The sequence below is a fragment of the Protopterus annectens genome, chromosome 11.part0, assembly GCF_019279795.1.
Source record: "Protopterus annectens isolate FY-2018-M chromosome 11.part0, PAN1.0, whole genome shotgun sequence".
NCBI lineage: Eukaryota > Metazoa > Chordata > Ceratodontiformes > Protopteridae > Protopterus > Protopterus annectens.
Genome location: NC_056745.1, coordinates 176623186 through 176635359, shown reverse-complemented (window position 1 = coordinate 176635359; position 12174 = coordinate 176623186). Strand labels below are relative to the sequence as shown.

General features: G+C 36.5%; 1 protein-coding gene across 3 annotated transcripts in view; it reads right to left on the bottom strand.

The window, feature by feature from the left end:
* Positions 1 to 12174, bottom strand: part of TSPAN11 (tetraspanin 11) — a 1665259-nt gene that overhangs the window by 1318522 nt on the left and 334563 nt on the right. For 2 of the 3 annotated variants that reach the window (XM_044087577.1, XM_044087575.1), the window contains exon 2: positions 10900 to 10994. In XM_044087577.1, coding sequence (XP_043943512.1) covers positions 10900 to 10986 — 87 coding nt within the window. In that variant the 5' untranslated portion in view covers positions 10987 to 10994. Of the gene's footprint in view, positions 1 to 10899; positions 10996 to 12174 lie in introns of those variants that run through there. The other variant, XM_044087576.1, reaches the window with a different exon arrangement.

The window sequence follows — 12174 nt, the reverse complement described above, 5'->3', positions numbered from 1 at the left end:
ATAATTATTGAGATTAAAGTGCAACACCATTTAGGGAGCAATGCATATGGCAATTGATTATATAGGTGCTACACTAAAACATAAAATCAATTTTGGCTTTAAAACTTTTGGTTATAAAATATCCCCTAGCTAATTCTCAATCACAGAACATTGTTTTTTTTTTCTCCTGTCCTGAAGATGATTGCTTATTTGTTATTACACTGAAGAGAAACTCATTCAAATTGAATATTTTTTCAATGCGCATTGTTACTAGTGAATATGTTTGGCCTTCTTTTTACATTGAATTTCAAGCACATAGTAAAAAAACAGAATGGCACAGTGTTTACATTGCATAGGCGTGGAATTTATAAGGTGGCATTCTGGTGACCGCAGTATTCGTAACATTAAACTACTGAGAGCACAGGGTCTCCAATTTATACTAAAAGCATCCTTGTATGTGCTGCTTCCATATCATGCCATAATGTCAGGTTAAGATGTGACTATCATGTTAGACACTTAGTGGGCCCAAGTCCAAAAATGTAATTGACCACTTACACTGACAGCAGATCTTTTGGATTCTGGGCCTATGTGGTTGACAGTTACAGAAACAGTGTAGGAAAAATAAATCATCAGCAGAGCATAGGCACTGACCACATCAAACCTGACAAGCCACAGGTGAAACATAAGATGCCACAACCAGGAAAGGAGCAGAAAATGCCAATCAAGGACAAGTGTTTTATTAATGCAATCATTCTGGTACCTCAGCTTCTTGACTTCTAATGGAACAATTTAAAAAAAAAACATTCTAGTCCTTTATATACTCACATCAACGTAATTACATTCAATCAATCTGGCAATATTCCAATTAATTAAACAATTAAGCAAAAAGTCACAGATTTTGAAATATTTTTTTTTAAAATGTTTCTTTAAGAAAAATATTTCTTTAAGAAAAGAGCAGATCTCAAACAAATACCCAACACTGGAAAAATATTTGTCATCAAATATCACTCCCAGGGGCCTTCCTATCGTTCAGCTGCCAGCTGGGGATTTTGCCGATGATGAGAGTGACTTATTAGCAGAGTGGAGGCAGGCTTCACTAGATTGTACACTAGCTTGGCTACGTGTTCGGGTTAAAAGGAACACTCAAAATCTGGAGAAAATACATGGGGAGATCGTTATGTTGCAAAATTCTCTTTTGAGTGAGATCTCCCCTAGTAGGTATCAGGAACTTTTTGCTGAAGTTAAAAGTAGCGTGCAAAAGGCAGAAGCCAATGTGGTTGAACATAAGAAGAAGAAACTCTTACAGGATAGCAATGATTTTGAAAACAATTTGGTTTATACCTACTCATGTAGGGGACGTAATAGTACTCTCAGGAAGAGCAAACAGGGTTTTCCCTGTGCTCGTGATTCATCGGTGTCTTCTGGTGAGCAGAGTCTCACCAGAAAAAGTGTTTCCTTTGAGGAAATTAGTTTGAGAGACTCTATGCACTCAAAAAAACAGTGTAGGGGCCCAGCATTTCACTCAGCAGCCGCAGGTTCGACCGAAGAGGCAACACAGGAAGAACAACAGGTAGAATTTGGTGATCATACCCTTGGCCCGGATGCAAGTTATGGACATTTGGACTCTGAATCCATTTTGGAATATGTTGTAAATAATGCAATTGATGTATATAATGATGCTAATAATATTGGCAGTAATTTTGCTGCCTTTGTTAATATTCAAAGGGAAAACAGTACATTACAAATTGTTAATTTATCTAACATTGTCATCACTCATGATGCTAAAAAGGTACTTTTAAAGGGGGCAGAGTTTGTCCCAACTAGAATTCCATCGCTTGCAGACATAATATTGGATGTTAAAAAATGTTGTCGGAAATTGCATCTAAGGGTGTTTTTTCATATGAAACAGAAGGGTGATAGTGACAATGTGCAAACACTTGATGAATTGAATGGAAATTACAGTTTTTCGATGATGATGATTTAATGAACCTTAGCATTTATTATGGTGAAGTGGTTCAACAATGCATTGAACTGGAAGATGTGGGTGTTAGTGATGCATTTTTTGAAAATGAACCTTTTGTCACTGGTTATGGACACTTAGATTTACCCAAGTTGATTTCCAACAGTACTTTCATGCCCCCTAGAACCAGCAGTGCCATTAACATTTTTGAAAATTTGGTGTGTAGTAAAGTTGAGAGTTATTATGGTAAATGTGTCAGAATCTTTAAGTCTTATAATCTTAATAAATTAGAATGGCAGGCCATGCAGAGATTAAGGTCTAACCTGGATAAGGTTGTATTTAGAGTTGCAGACAAAGGAGGTAATTGGGTGGTAATGAATGTAAGTCAATATGATGAAATGGTGTCAGAGTTATTACTTGAGGAGGGATATTATGTTAAGTTAGAACATAATCCCATCCAGAGGTTTGTAACTGAACTCAAAGATACAAAGATATTTTGGAACGTGGGGAGAGAGTTGGCTTTTTGAGGCATAAAGATGTTAAAAAATTAATTGTTGAAACACCTAGACATCCTTTTTTATATGCCTTACCAAAGATTCATAAAGACCTAGTCAAACCCCCAGGGCGGTCGATTATTTCTGGCAAAGGGTCTTTTTTGGAAAATGTTAACATTTTTTTTGGACTTTCATCTTAAAAGGCATCTAACTACCATACCTTCTCATGTTAAAAACACTCAGGAGATTTGTCAGGACTTGTTAAACCTTGAATGTAAGGAAGATTATTTTTGGGGAGTGGCGGATGTTATGGCCCTATACACCAATATTGAAAAAAGATGGGGAATGATAGCTGTTGCTAGACGGTTGGGAGAGGGACCACGCACTGAATTTCTTTTGACCATCTTGGAATTTTGTTTGACTCACAATTATTTTAGGTGGAAGAATGAATTTGTCTTGCAAAAGAGTGGCACGGCAATGGGGGCAGCTTTTGGCCCTTCTTATGCCATTATATACATGGGAGATTTTGAAAACCAGTTTATGTTGTTGGATGATTATTTTTTGAGGAATGTAGTTTATTATAAAAGGTACATTGATGATTTACTCTTTGTTTGCAAGGGAAGTAAAAGAGAGTTCATGGATTTTATGGATGGTCTTAATGAAAATCCGCATGGTTTAAAATTTTCTTGGGCTATCCATAGGTCCAGTGTCACATTTTTGGATGTGGTTCTTTAAGTGGACAATAAAAGTAATATCCAGTTTAAACCTTACAGAAAGCCAACCGCTGTAAATAATTTTTTGCATGCCTCTAGTATGCACCCGCCCCATTTCATACAGTCTTTGCCTTCTGGTGAATTCAAGAGAATTCTCAACAATACCTCTGATGTTAGTTTCTATGAAAGTTTTTTGAATGAGGTGTTTGGTAGAATATTTGTTAGAGGTTATGAGGAAGGCTTGCTGTTAAAAGCTAAAAATAAGGCAATGGGGAATATGGAGGGGCCTGTTAGAGGAACTGTCATCCCCAGAAGGGAAGTTTGGTATACAGAGACTAATCGTGTAGATGAAAAAGATAAAGTATTTTTTTGTTACAAGATATACTGAATTTTTGGCCTTCTTGGAAAGAACAGTTAGACAAGCATGGGAAATAGTATGTGAGGATAACTCTATAGGATCTTTATTTCCCAAACACATTGTTTTTTCTTATGGGAGGTATACTAATCTTAAAGAGTTGTTGAACAAGAAACACACAAGTCCTGTAGGTCAATGTAGGTTGGATAATAGGGTAGGTACCCATTGTTGTGGACATTGTTCAATATGCAATCGGGTTAGGAATCTACATGACCATAGAATCAATGGGAAGTTGTATAGACCTTGTGAATTTTATGATTGTAACAGCTGTGGGTTTTGTTTATATTTTGGGTTGTAGTTGTCATGCAGCTCAATGGTATATTGGTCAAACCACTAGGAAGGTTCGGGTTCGGATTTTAGAACATTTAGGGGATGTTAGAAGAAAGAAAGTTGAAAGCCCAGTGGCTATGCATTTTTGTCTAAGCATCAGTGTCAGGATGAGAGTCTATTTTTCAGTGTTTTGGCACGACCTAATGGCATTAGAGGTAATTTTAGAACTGTGTTATCTAGACTTGAGAGCAGATTAATTACCAATTTTCATACTTTGCAGCCAAATGGAATGAACTTGGAAAACAATTTAATTTTATAGTATAAAATATACGGTGCCATCAGTATTGTTAGATGGGGTGGATGTGTATGTGTTTATATGTATATATGTACATATTTTCTCATACACACATATATATGTATATGTATTTAAATGCACATTTATATGTGCTTTCGGCATGAATGTGTGCTGTTTATTTGTGTGTTTGTTGGGAAATTTCATGCACTAAAAAGTATTTTTTTACACACAATGTTAGATAATATTATTTGAAGAACATGAATCTTAATGTTGATTTTGAAATCGCAAAATAGTGCATATGTTAGTATCTAACATGATGTGGTAAATTATATTGACTACACATTCATTCTTTGAGAGTATAAATTTGTACTGTTGGTAATTCTGATTATTTCTATTTTGAAAATACATTTGGTATGCATAGTAAATGTTGGGTATTTGTTTGGGATCTGCTCTTTTCTTAAAGAAATATTTTTCTTAAAGAAACATGTTTAAAAAAAATATTTCAAAATCTGTGACTTTCTGCTTAATTGTTTAATTAATTGGAATATTGCCAGATTGATTGAATGTAATTATGTTGATGTGGGTATATAAAGGACTAGAATGCTTTTTTTTTAAATTGTTCCATTAGAAGGCAAGAAGCCGAGGTACCAGAATGATTGCATTAATAAAACACTTGTCCTTGATTGGCGTTTTCTGCTCCTTTCTTGGTTGTGGCATCTTATGTTTTGAGAGAGTTATTCACTGGATGTGTTTTGAGTTAAGCCACAGGTGAAACACAGAACACAGATGACTCTGTAAAGTGAGGTGAAACAGGTCTGTATTAGACCATCGAAGTTTCAAAACTTTGAATGTTCTAATATCGACTCCTATTCAGCGAAAGCTGAAAACATTGAACATACAGAACAGCAAATTGTTTCCTAGGGAAAAAATTTGCTGTTCCAAAACACATACATGCAACACAAGCACACCAAACAAACAGCAATCCGCACACATACACGTAAAATCTTACACCTCACCCTACACTAAACTATGCACGCACCACTAACTATCCACTTACCTTAACCCAAACCCTAACCCTAAGGTCCATCACTATCGCACACTCACCTCACCCGCACCCTAACCCTAACTCACCTACCCCGCCCTAACCCTCACGTCCACACAATCGCACACTTACCTGACCTGCACCCTAACCCTAACTCACCTAACCTGCCCTAACCCTCACGTCCACACAATCGCACACATACCTAACCTGCACCCTAACCCTAACTCACCTAACCCGCCCTAACCCTCACGTCCACACAATCGCACACATACCTAACCTGCACCCTAACCCTAACTAACCTAACCCGCACTCAATCGCACACTTACCTGAACCCGACCCGTAACTTTCCACCACAAAGCAGAAAATACTGAAGCAACAGAAACAGGCAACAGAATTCTTTCCCTAGGAAAAAATTTGTTTTTCTGTTGCTTCCATATTTTTAGCTTTCGCTAAATAGGGGTCGATATTAGAACATTCGAAGTTTTGAAACTTCGTTGTTCTAATATAGACCCAGGTGAAATACAGTTACAGAAAAATCCAGGAGCAGTAACTTAATATGTCATGCAAAAAGTACACCCCCCTTGTGGTGTTCAAGACTTACTAAAGGGGGGGGGGGGTGACTCAGATTCACTAAATCTTTTGGTCTCTTCCAAACAATACGGATATGGGGTCCGAAGACATATGATAATCTAATGTGTGACCAAACTATATGATGACATCACTTGTGAAATCATTTAATTCAAAAATGTGTCTTCTCTGGTGTTGATGTCATTTACCCCATAAGATAAACTGTAATTGCCAAATATTATACTCCTCTCTCAATTACTAATGGATTATTTTTGAGGAGTTGTATGACCACCTCTCTACCAAAACGGGTCAGAATTCAGAAAAAAAAATGCAAATCTGCTCCTGCAGTGGTACACATTATGCTTTCTATTCTATGGTAAAGAGGGTCCTCAGGGACTCCATCAGATTCTGTTTATCATTGTTGTATACTGACAGCCTCATACAAAAAAAAGTACATGTTCTCCTTACTGATCTCCTTCGGCCCTTCTCACAGCACAGCATACAGATCATAATCCCTGAAGTATCTTATGATACCTGATCACTATACCAAAAATGATAAAGCTGCTTTTTCATTTCATCAACATACTTTCTAGAGATTTCTCCCAATACCACTCAGGTTGGCCCTCCTGTCTTTTCCAAAATTACTATATGTATATCTCCAAACATCTCTATGCATCCTTTGATCCCACACTGGTGGGTATGCATTCTAAGGGCCTAAACCTCACACGAGACATACATAGGACATGTTGAAGGGACAGGTATGTCTCGCAGATTACCCCTACTCTGATACAGGCTTCCTCTTGCGTGAAGCAAAGCTCATTCTTAACAAGTGTTTGTGAAATTGCAGATTTACCTCTGGTTTGGCATCTGTGTCCCTAATAGACAGGAACAGCCTGTGGATGCTTTACTTTTACAAGCTTATATCATAACTCATAAATTCCATGGGGTATTGACACATGTTAGATGCGATATTCTGGTAAACTTGGGGTAAGCTTGGCTAGGCTTAAAATGGATCTTGGGCTGATATCCTACTAACCACCTATGAAACCATGAATGGACATAACGTTTTTAACATCTTTTATCCAAATAATTTAGTTGGTCTGCTACACAAATAAATGATTCAAGGCTGCTGTCCCATTTTAAAGGTAAATTGCTGGCATCTTTACTCTTGTATGCTGCTCTTTTGCATACAACTGCAGCATAACAACTTTGTTACTATTTTGTTAATAATCCTCGTAAGTTTTACTTATTTATTTTTTAATTCACTGATCATATGTATTTTTGCCTCCTGCTCACAGCCCATTAGCCTCTCTCAAATCACCTGGAGAGGCAAACATTCAGGTAGCTATACAGAAATGTTGTTCTCACACTCAAGTGTTCTCTGCTACACTCCCAATCCCAAATGCAGGATGACAAAAGATGGAAATCCACGCAACAAACTGTTCACATTTTTAATAAAGGGGGTGCCTATTGCATGCATACTCTTCCTAGAGTGAGCCAGCAAATACATTTATGAAAATTTATGGTGGCCAATACATGTTGTCACAGTTGTTACCAAGCAATTACTTAAAGAAATACATACCAAGGAATTTTCCCTATTTAAATTAGAAGGTGCAACAGTATTAAACTTCAAAATATACCTTGATTCCATTTTTGCAATGTAGATTTATGTAAGGAAACTGTCTTGTATTTGAAGAAGCCACATCTAATGCAAAAAAACTTTAATGAGTTCATAGAAACCTGTAATATGTAGACACATTTTCATCATTACCCAAAACAAAATCGCCAAGGTGCTTTCTAATACTGACACAAACTTACCCGTCTTCCCAATGAAGCAAAAATCACAGTGGTAACTAATCAAATAAACTACCATAAAGCCAGCACAGTTAGCAAACAAGTTAGTATGCCAATAATGAGCATTAATGCCTCTGGAAATAAGTGAATAAGCAAATGTATCAGCAATAAGGCTTACATGTGTATGTGCCCAAAACTAGGCCAAATATAAAAAGGGAACTTAGAAACTGAGTTTTAAAATAACTGTGTATTGTGCAATAGCCCAAACTATTACCCACACTATATGAACATTTCAGCATAACAGGAAGAACATCAGACAAAATGAGAACAAATAAATGTATGGGCCAATATTTACACAGCGGATCAGCCACTTCAGCACCCAATGCAGAACACCTAACAACAATAACAAATAATAGTGATTTATGTACTTCACAATTTGTTTTAGCTTAATGAACACAGGTAGAGTCTGCCTTTCTACAAAAGCTTAAAAACATATTTTAGATCCTCCGCATTCCTAACAGCTTGTATAAAGGCTTTATAATAAATAGTTATAAGGTGACAGACTCTTAAATCATTTTCACATTGTCATCAAAAACATTTTTTTTCTGAGATACATAATTTGTTATCTCTATAAAATTCCCCAGATGAGATATAATTAATTAATAAGGTTGAAAATGATAACTATTTGCGTGTAAAAAAGTACTCTGGTACAAATTGACATATGATGTAAACTGTTAGAATTAACCCCCACCAAAAGCATCCTGAAGATGTACAGTATATATCTAAAAATTCCATAGCATGTCTAGATGTCTGATCTGTATATAAGATACTGTCTTTGTCAGAATGCAAATAATGCTCAAACTGATGAAAATTCTGTTGGCCACCCCTAAGGATGACTACCAGTTCATCAGTAAACTGTACATAATGTACCAAATGCTGGGAAATGAAGTCTCTTAAAAAAATATTAACAAAGGCTGGAGTGGAATGTGCCCCCAGTAGGTATCCCTGGTTTTGTAAGTAAATCTTTCACTCAAAAATTACTTATGAGCCAGGCAAAAGTATTACATGTCTAAAAGTACATATTTTTCAGGTTTTCCCATAAGTATAGAAGAAACTGTCTTAACCCAAACAGGTGGCCTCTGCTAAAGTAAAGAGGGTTGATATCTAAAGAAGCACATTAATAGCTTGGGCGTCACATAATATCCTTAAGTTTGTATGACGGATCTTCAGAATCATAAATATAAGATGGAGATGCCTGAGCCCAAGGTTGAAACAAATAGTTTAATGAGTAACCCATTTCCTTAAAAAAAAAAACACACAAATGGACACTATAGTGCATCCTACAGGGACAAAAATTAAAGTTATTCTGGGAGACAACAATTTCTTCATTGTGGACTAAACAATCATGATAATCTTCCAAATATTGTCATAAAGCAGTCTTTGCTGAATAAAACAACCACTCACATACATGAACATGTAGACATCATGAGAAAAATGACAGTGTAAACCCTCTCATATTTGATTGCATGTTCCTTATATTTAAATTTAATCTCCAGATTGTTTATTTCTCCCCATTCTTCCCACACCTAAATCTTAAACTTTTCTACATAACAATTTAATTTCCTGTCTGATCTTTTAAAATATAGATATTGCAGATGTATACTCACTGGGGCAAAAGAAATAAATTCCTCTAGAACATCAAAACTTTTCAAAGGTTAATAATTAGGCAAAATATGCACATTAGCATTACAGATTAAGTCACCCAAATTGAAAATACTATTTAACATCAATGTAGTGTATGGAGTGCCACATTTGCTGATGTGGTCAATTGTCTTAAACCATAACCTAATCCATTGTCCATGCTGCACTCACCCGGATATCTTAGGCAGCAGTAGCTTGAGGGTTTTGGTTCACTTCCATTCAGACTGTGGTTATTTATGTTTAAGACTGGAGCTTAGCTGTCCCTAGCTCTGGTGGAGGACAAACTGTTACCCCTGCCAGCAGTAAAGGGGATATCTTTGCCATATGCCCCCCCCCCACTGGCTCTGGATTGCTCCCATGCACTGCATGGAAATACTGCCTCCAGGACATACAAGTCCTGCACATGCCTGGTCTAGTTACTGAGTGCATGCTGTTTAACTCCTGCACATGCCTGGTCTAGTTACTGAGTGCATGCTGTTTAACTCCTGCGCATGGCTGGTCTAGTTACTGAGTGCATGCTGTTTATCTCCTGAACATGGCTGGTCTAGTTACTGAGTGCATGCTGTTTAACTCCTGCACATTGCTGGTCTAGTTACTGAGTGCATGCTGTTTAACTCCTGCACATGCCTGGTCTAGTTACTGAGTGCATGCTGTTTGGCAGATGCATGCTCATCATGGCCTAGTTGCTATTTTGTGGCACTGGCACTGATGTCCAACATGCAAAGGCATCAGAAAAGCTGCAGGCCTGCTTTCTCCCAGGATAGGTGAGGTGGCATAATTCACTCACCCCCCCCCCCCCCATTTCCATGTGCAGCACCTGCAACAATCACATTACTAATCAGTGGTGGATTGTCTGGATTACAGTTATCCTTCTGTCATGTGCCACTGAGACAGCAAGATAAGACAAGTGATCATTTATCTGTTGTCTGGAAACAAAATATGATGAACAACTTAATGCTCAGATGTGGATAATCCAGTGGAAACACAGTGAAGAATTTCACCTTCCTGGAAATATATATACTATATATAAAATGGCTAACCAGCATTGAATCTGAACATTATGACTATACCCTGCTACAAAGTGTGACTGGATTGACTTTTGGTTATTAAGAAGAATCTCTTACTATTAATAAAAATGAACAGTAATACATCATGAATTGCAACTATAAAAGGTGATCATTGTGGTGAAAACAAGCTAATAACCATGCATGAATTTATACATGTTTGTCATAAAGTGTACAGCTCACACCATAAATTACAATCATTAAATTATTCCTCAGGGATCCTTTACATTAATTATATGTATATTTTTTTATCAGTAAAACAATTATAAACATATCACATATATTTATCTCCTTTGTCAATAACACTAAATCACATATCAAATAAATACATCTGCTTATCAGCCTTAATTTTTAAATTATAGCACCACGTTCATTTATTTGACACATCCCTCTGCAGTAATAATTCAGTGAAGATTTGGAATCTCTGCAGTTTTCATGCCTTCTTTTCAGCTATGCAGTTTAATTTTTTTCAGCCTGCATTGTATTTTCACAATAAGGCAAGCTAGGCTATGTATTATGTAGAATAATATCCCTTTGGAATACTGGTACAGTTTTAGTTATAATGCTTTCATATCCTATCTCCTTGGCAACGAAATAATACATACCCAGAAGAGAAAATTAAACATGAAAAGAAGATATTTCAAAAAGACAGTCAACCAGTCATCCTTATCCTCTTTGTAATAACGAGTCATTGTGGCATCTGAAAATTACATAAAAAATAATAATAACTCATCAGTAACTAAACATATACACATATATACACATGTATAGTTCATACATTATTACATAGATCATCAAGAAGGACACAAGACTGCATTTATTACATTCGTTCATTTTTTTAACTCAAAAGCATTTTTCAATTATATGAAACAGAAAAATAATATGCCAAGCATTTAATAGTCAGTCTTATTTGTTAAAATATTTCACACATGAAGGGTTCTACTATGCAAAGTCAAATGGCAAAATTACTGAGTATCAGGAACACTAAAAACTAATGTCTGAAATAAGTGTGTGAAAAAGCAACTGCAAGCATGTTTTTGTAGGAGAGCAAGCCTGCCTGCATCCCCAACTTATATATACCTAATAGAACTTGCATCCAACTTGAAGACAGACATCTCCAAAAAGAAGGGAATCACTGCCTGTGCAGACTTACAAATCCCACTCAGTGATTTCTTTTGCAAGAATTGCAATGTGTTTCTCCTTCAGGCTGACACTTGAGGAATTTTACCATGGCCACCTGTAGATATGCCCACATAAGGATATACAAGTTATTTTTACAATTCAATTGACTCAGTGTAAAACAAACAAAAATGATATTCTAATGCACCAATATGGCAAAAATATTCAACAGAACAGCTTTATGAAAGCAGATTGTTTTGTTTCAACCCTACCACTGTAGAAGAAATTTAAAACAGTGTATTCCTGCACAGAAATCAGAGTCTAGGGTGAAATGACATCACAAACACTGGCCTGCTTATACCAAAATACTAGCTTCTTTTTATATGCCTACTTAGCTCTTGTTAAATAAATTAAACATTGTAAACATATGTATTTATTTGTAGGGGTGACAGAGCAACTTTGATCTAGTTATGTGGGCTGCTCAGTCTTTCACTCTCAAAGTCATTTTGCCAAATATACACATGTGGACTAAAATGAACACACTGACGTGCACAAGCAGGCATGCACATACACACACACCCACACACACATTACAAAAGACTGCAAGAAATAATTATTTTATAGTTTGTGAGGCATGATACTTGTGCTTTGATACTAACTATGCAGGGACACTGAGTACTCTTATTTCTCAGTTGAGTTGCAGTAGAAGGTACCCCTCCCAATGCTGACCTCTCTGCTGTTATGCTGTATCATTTCTTACA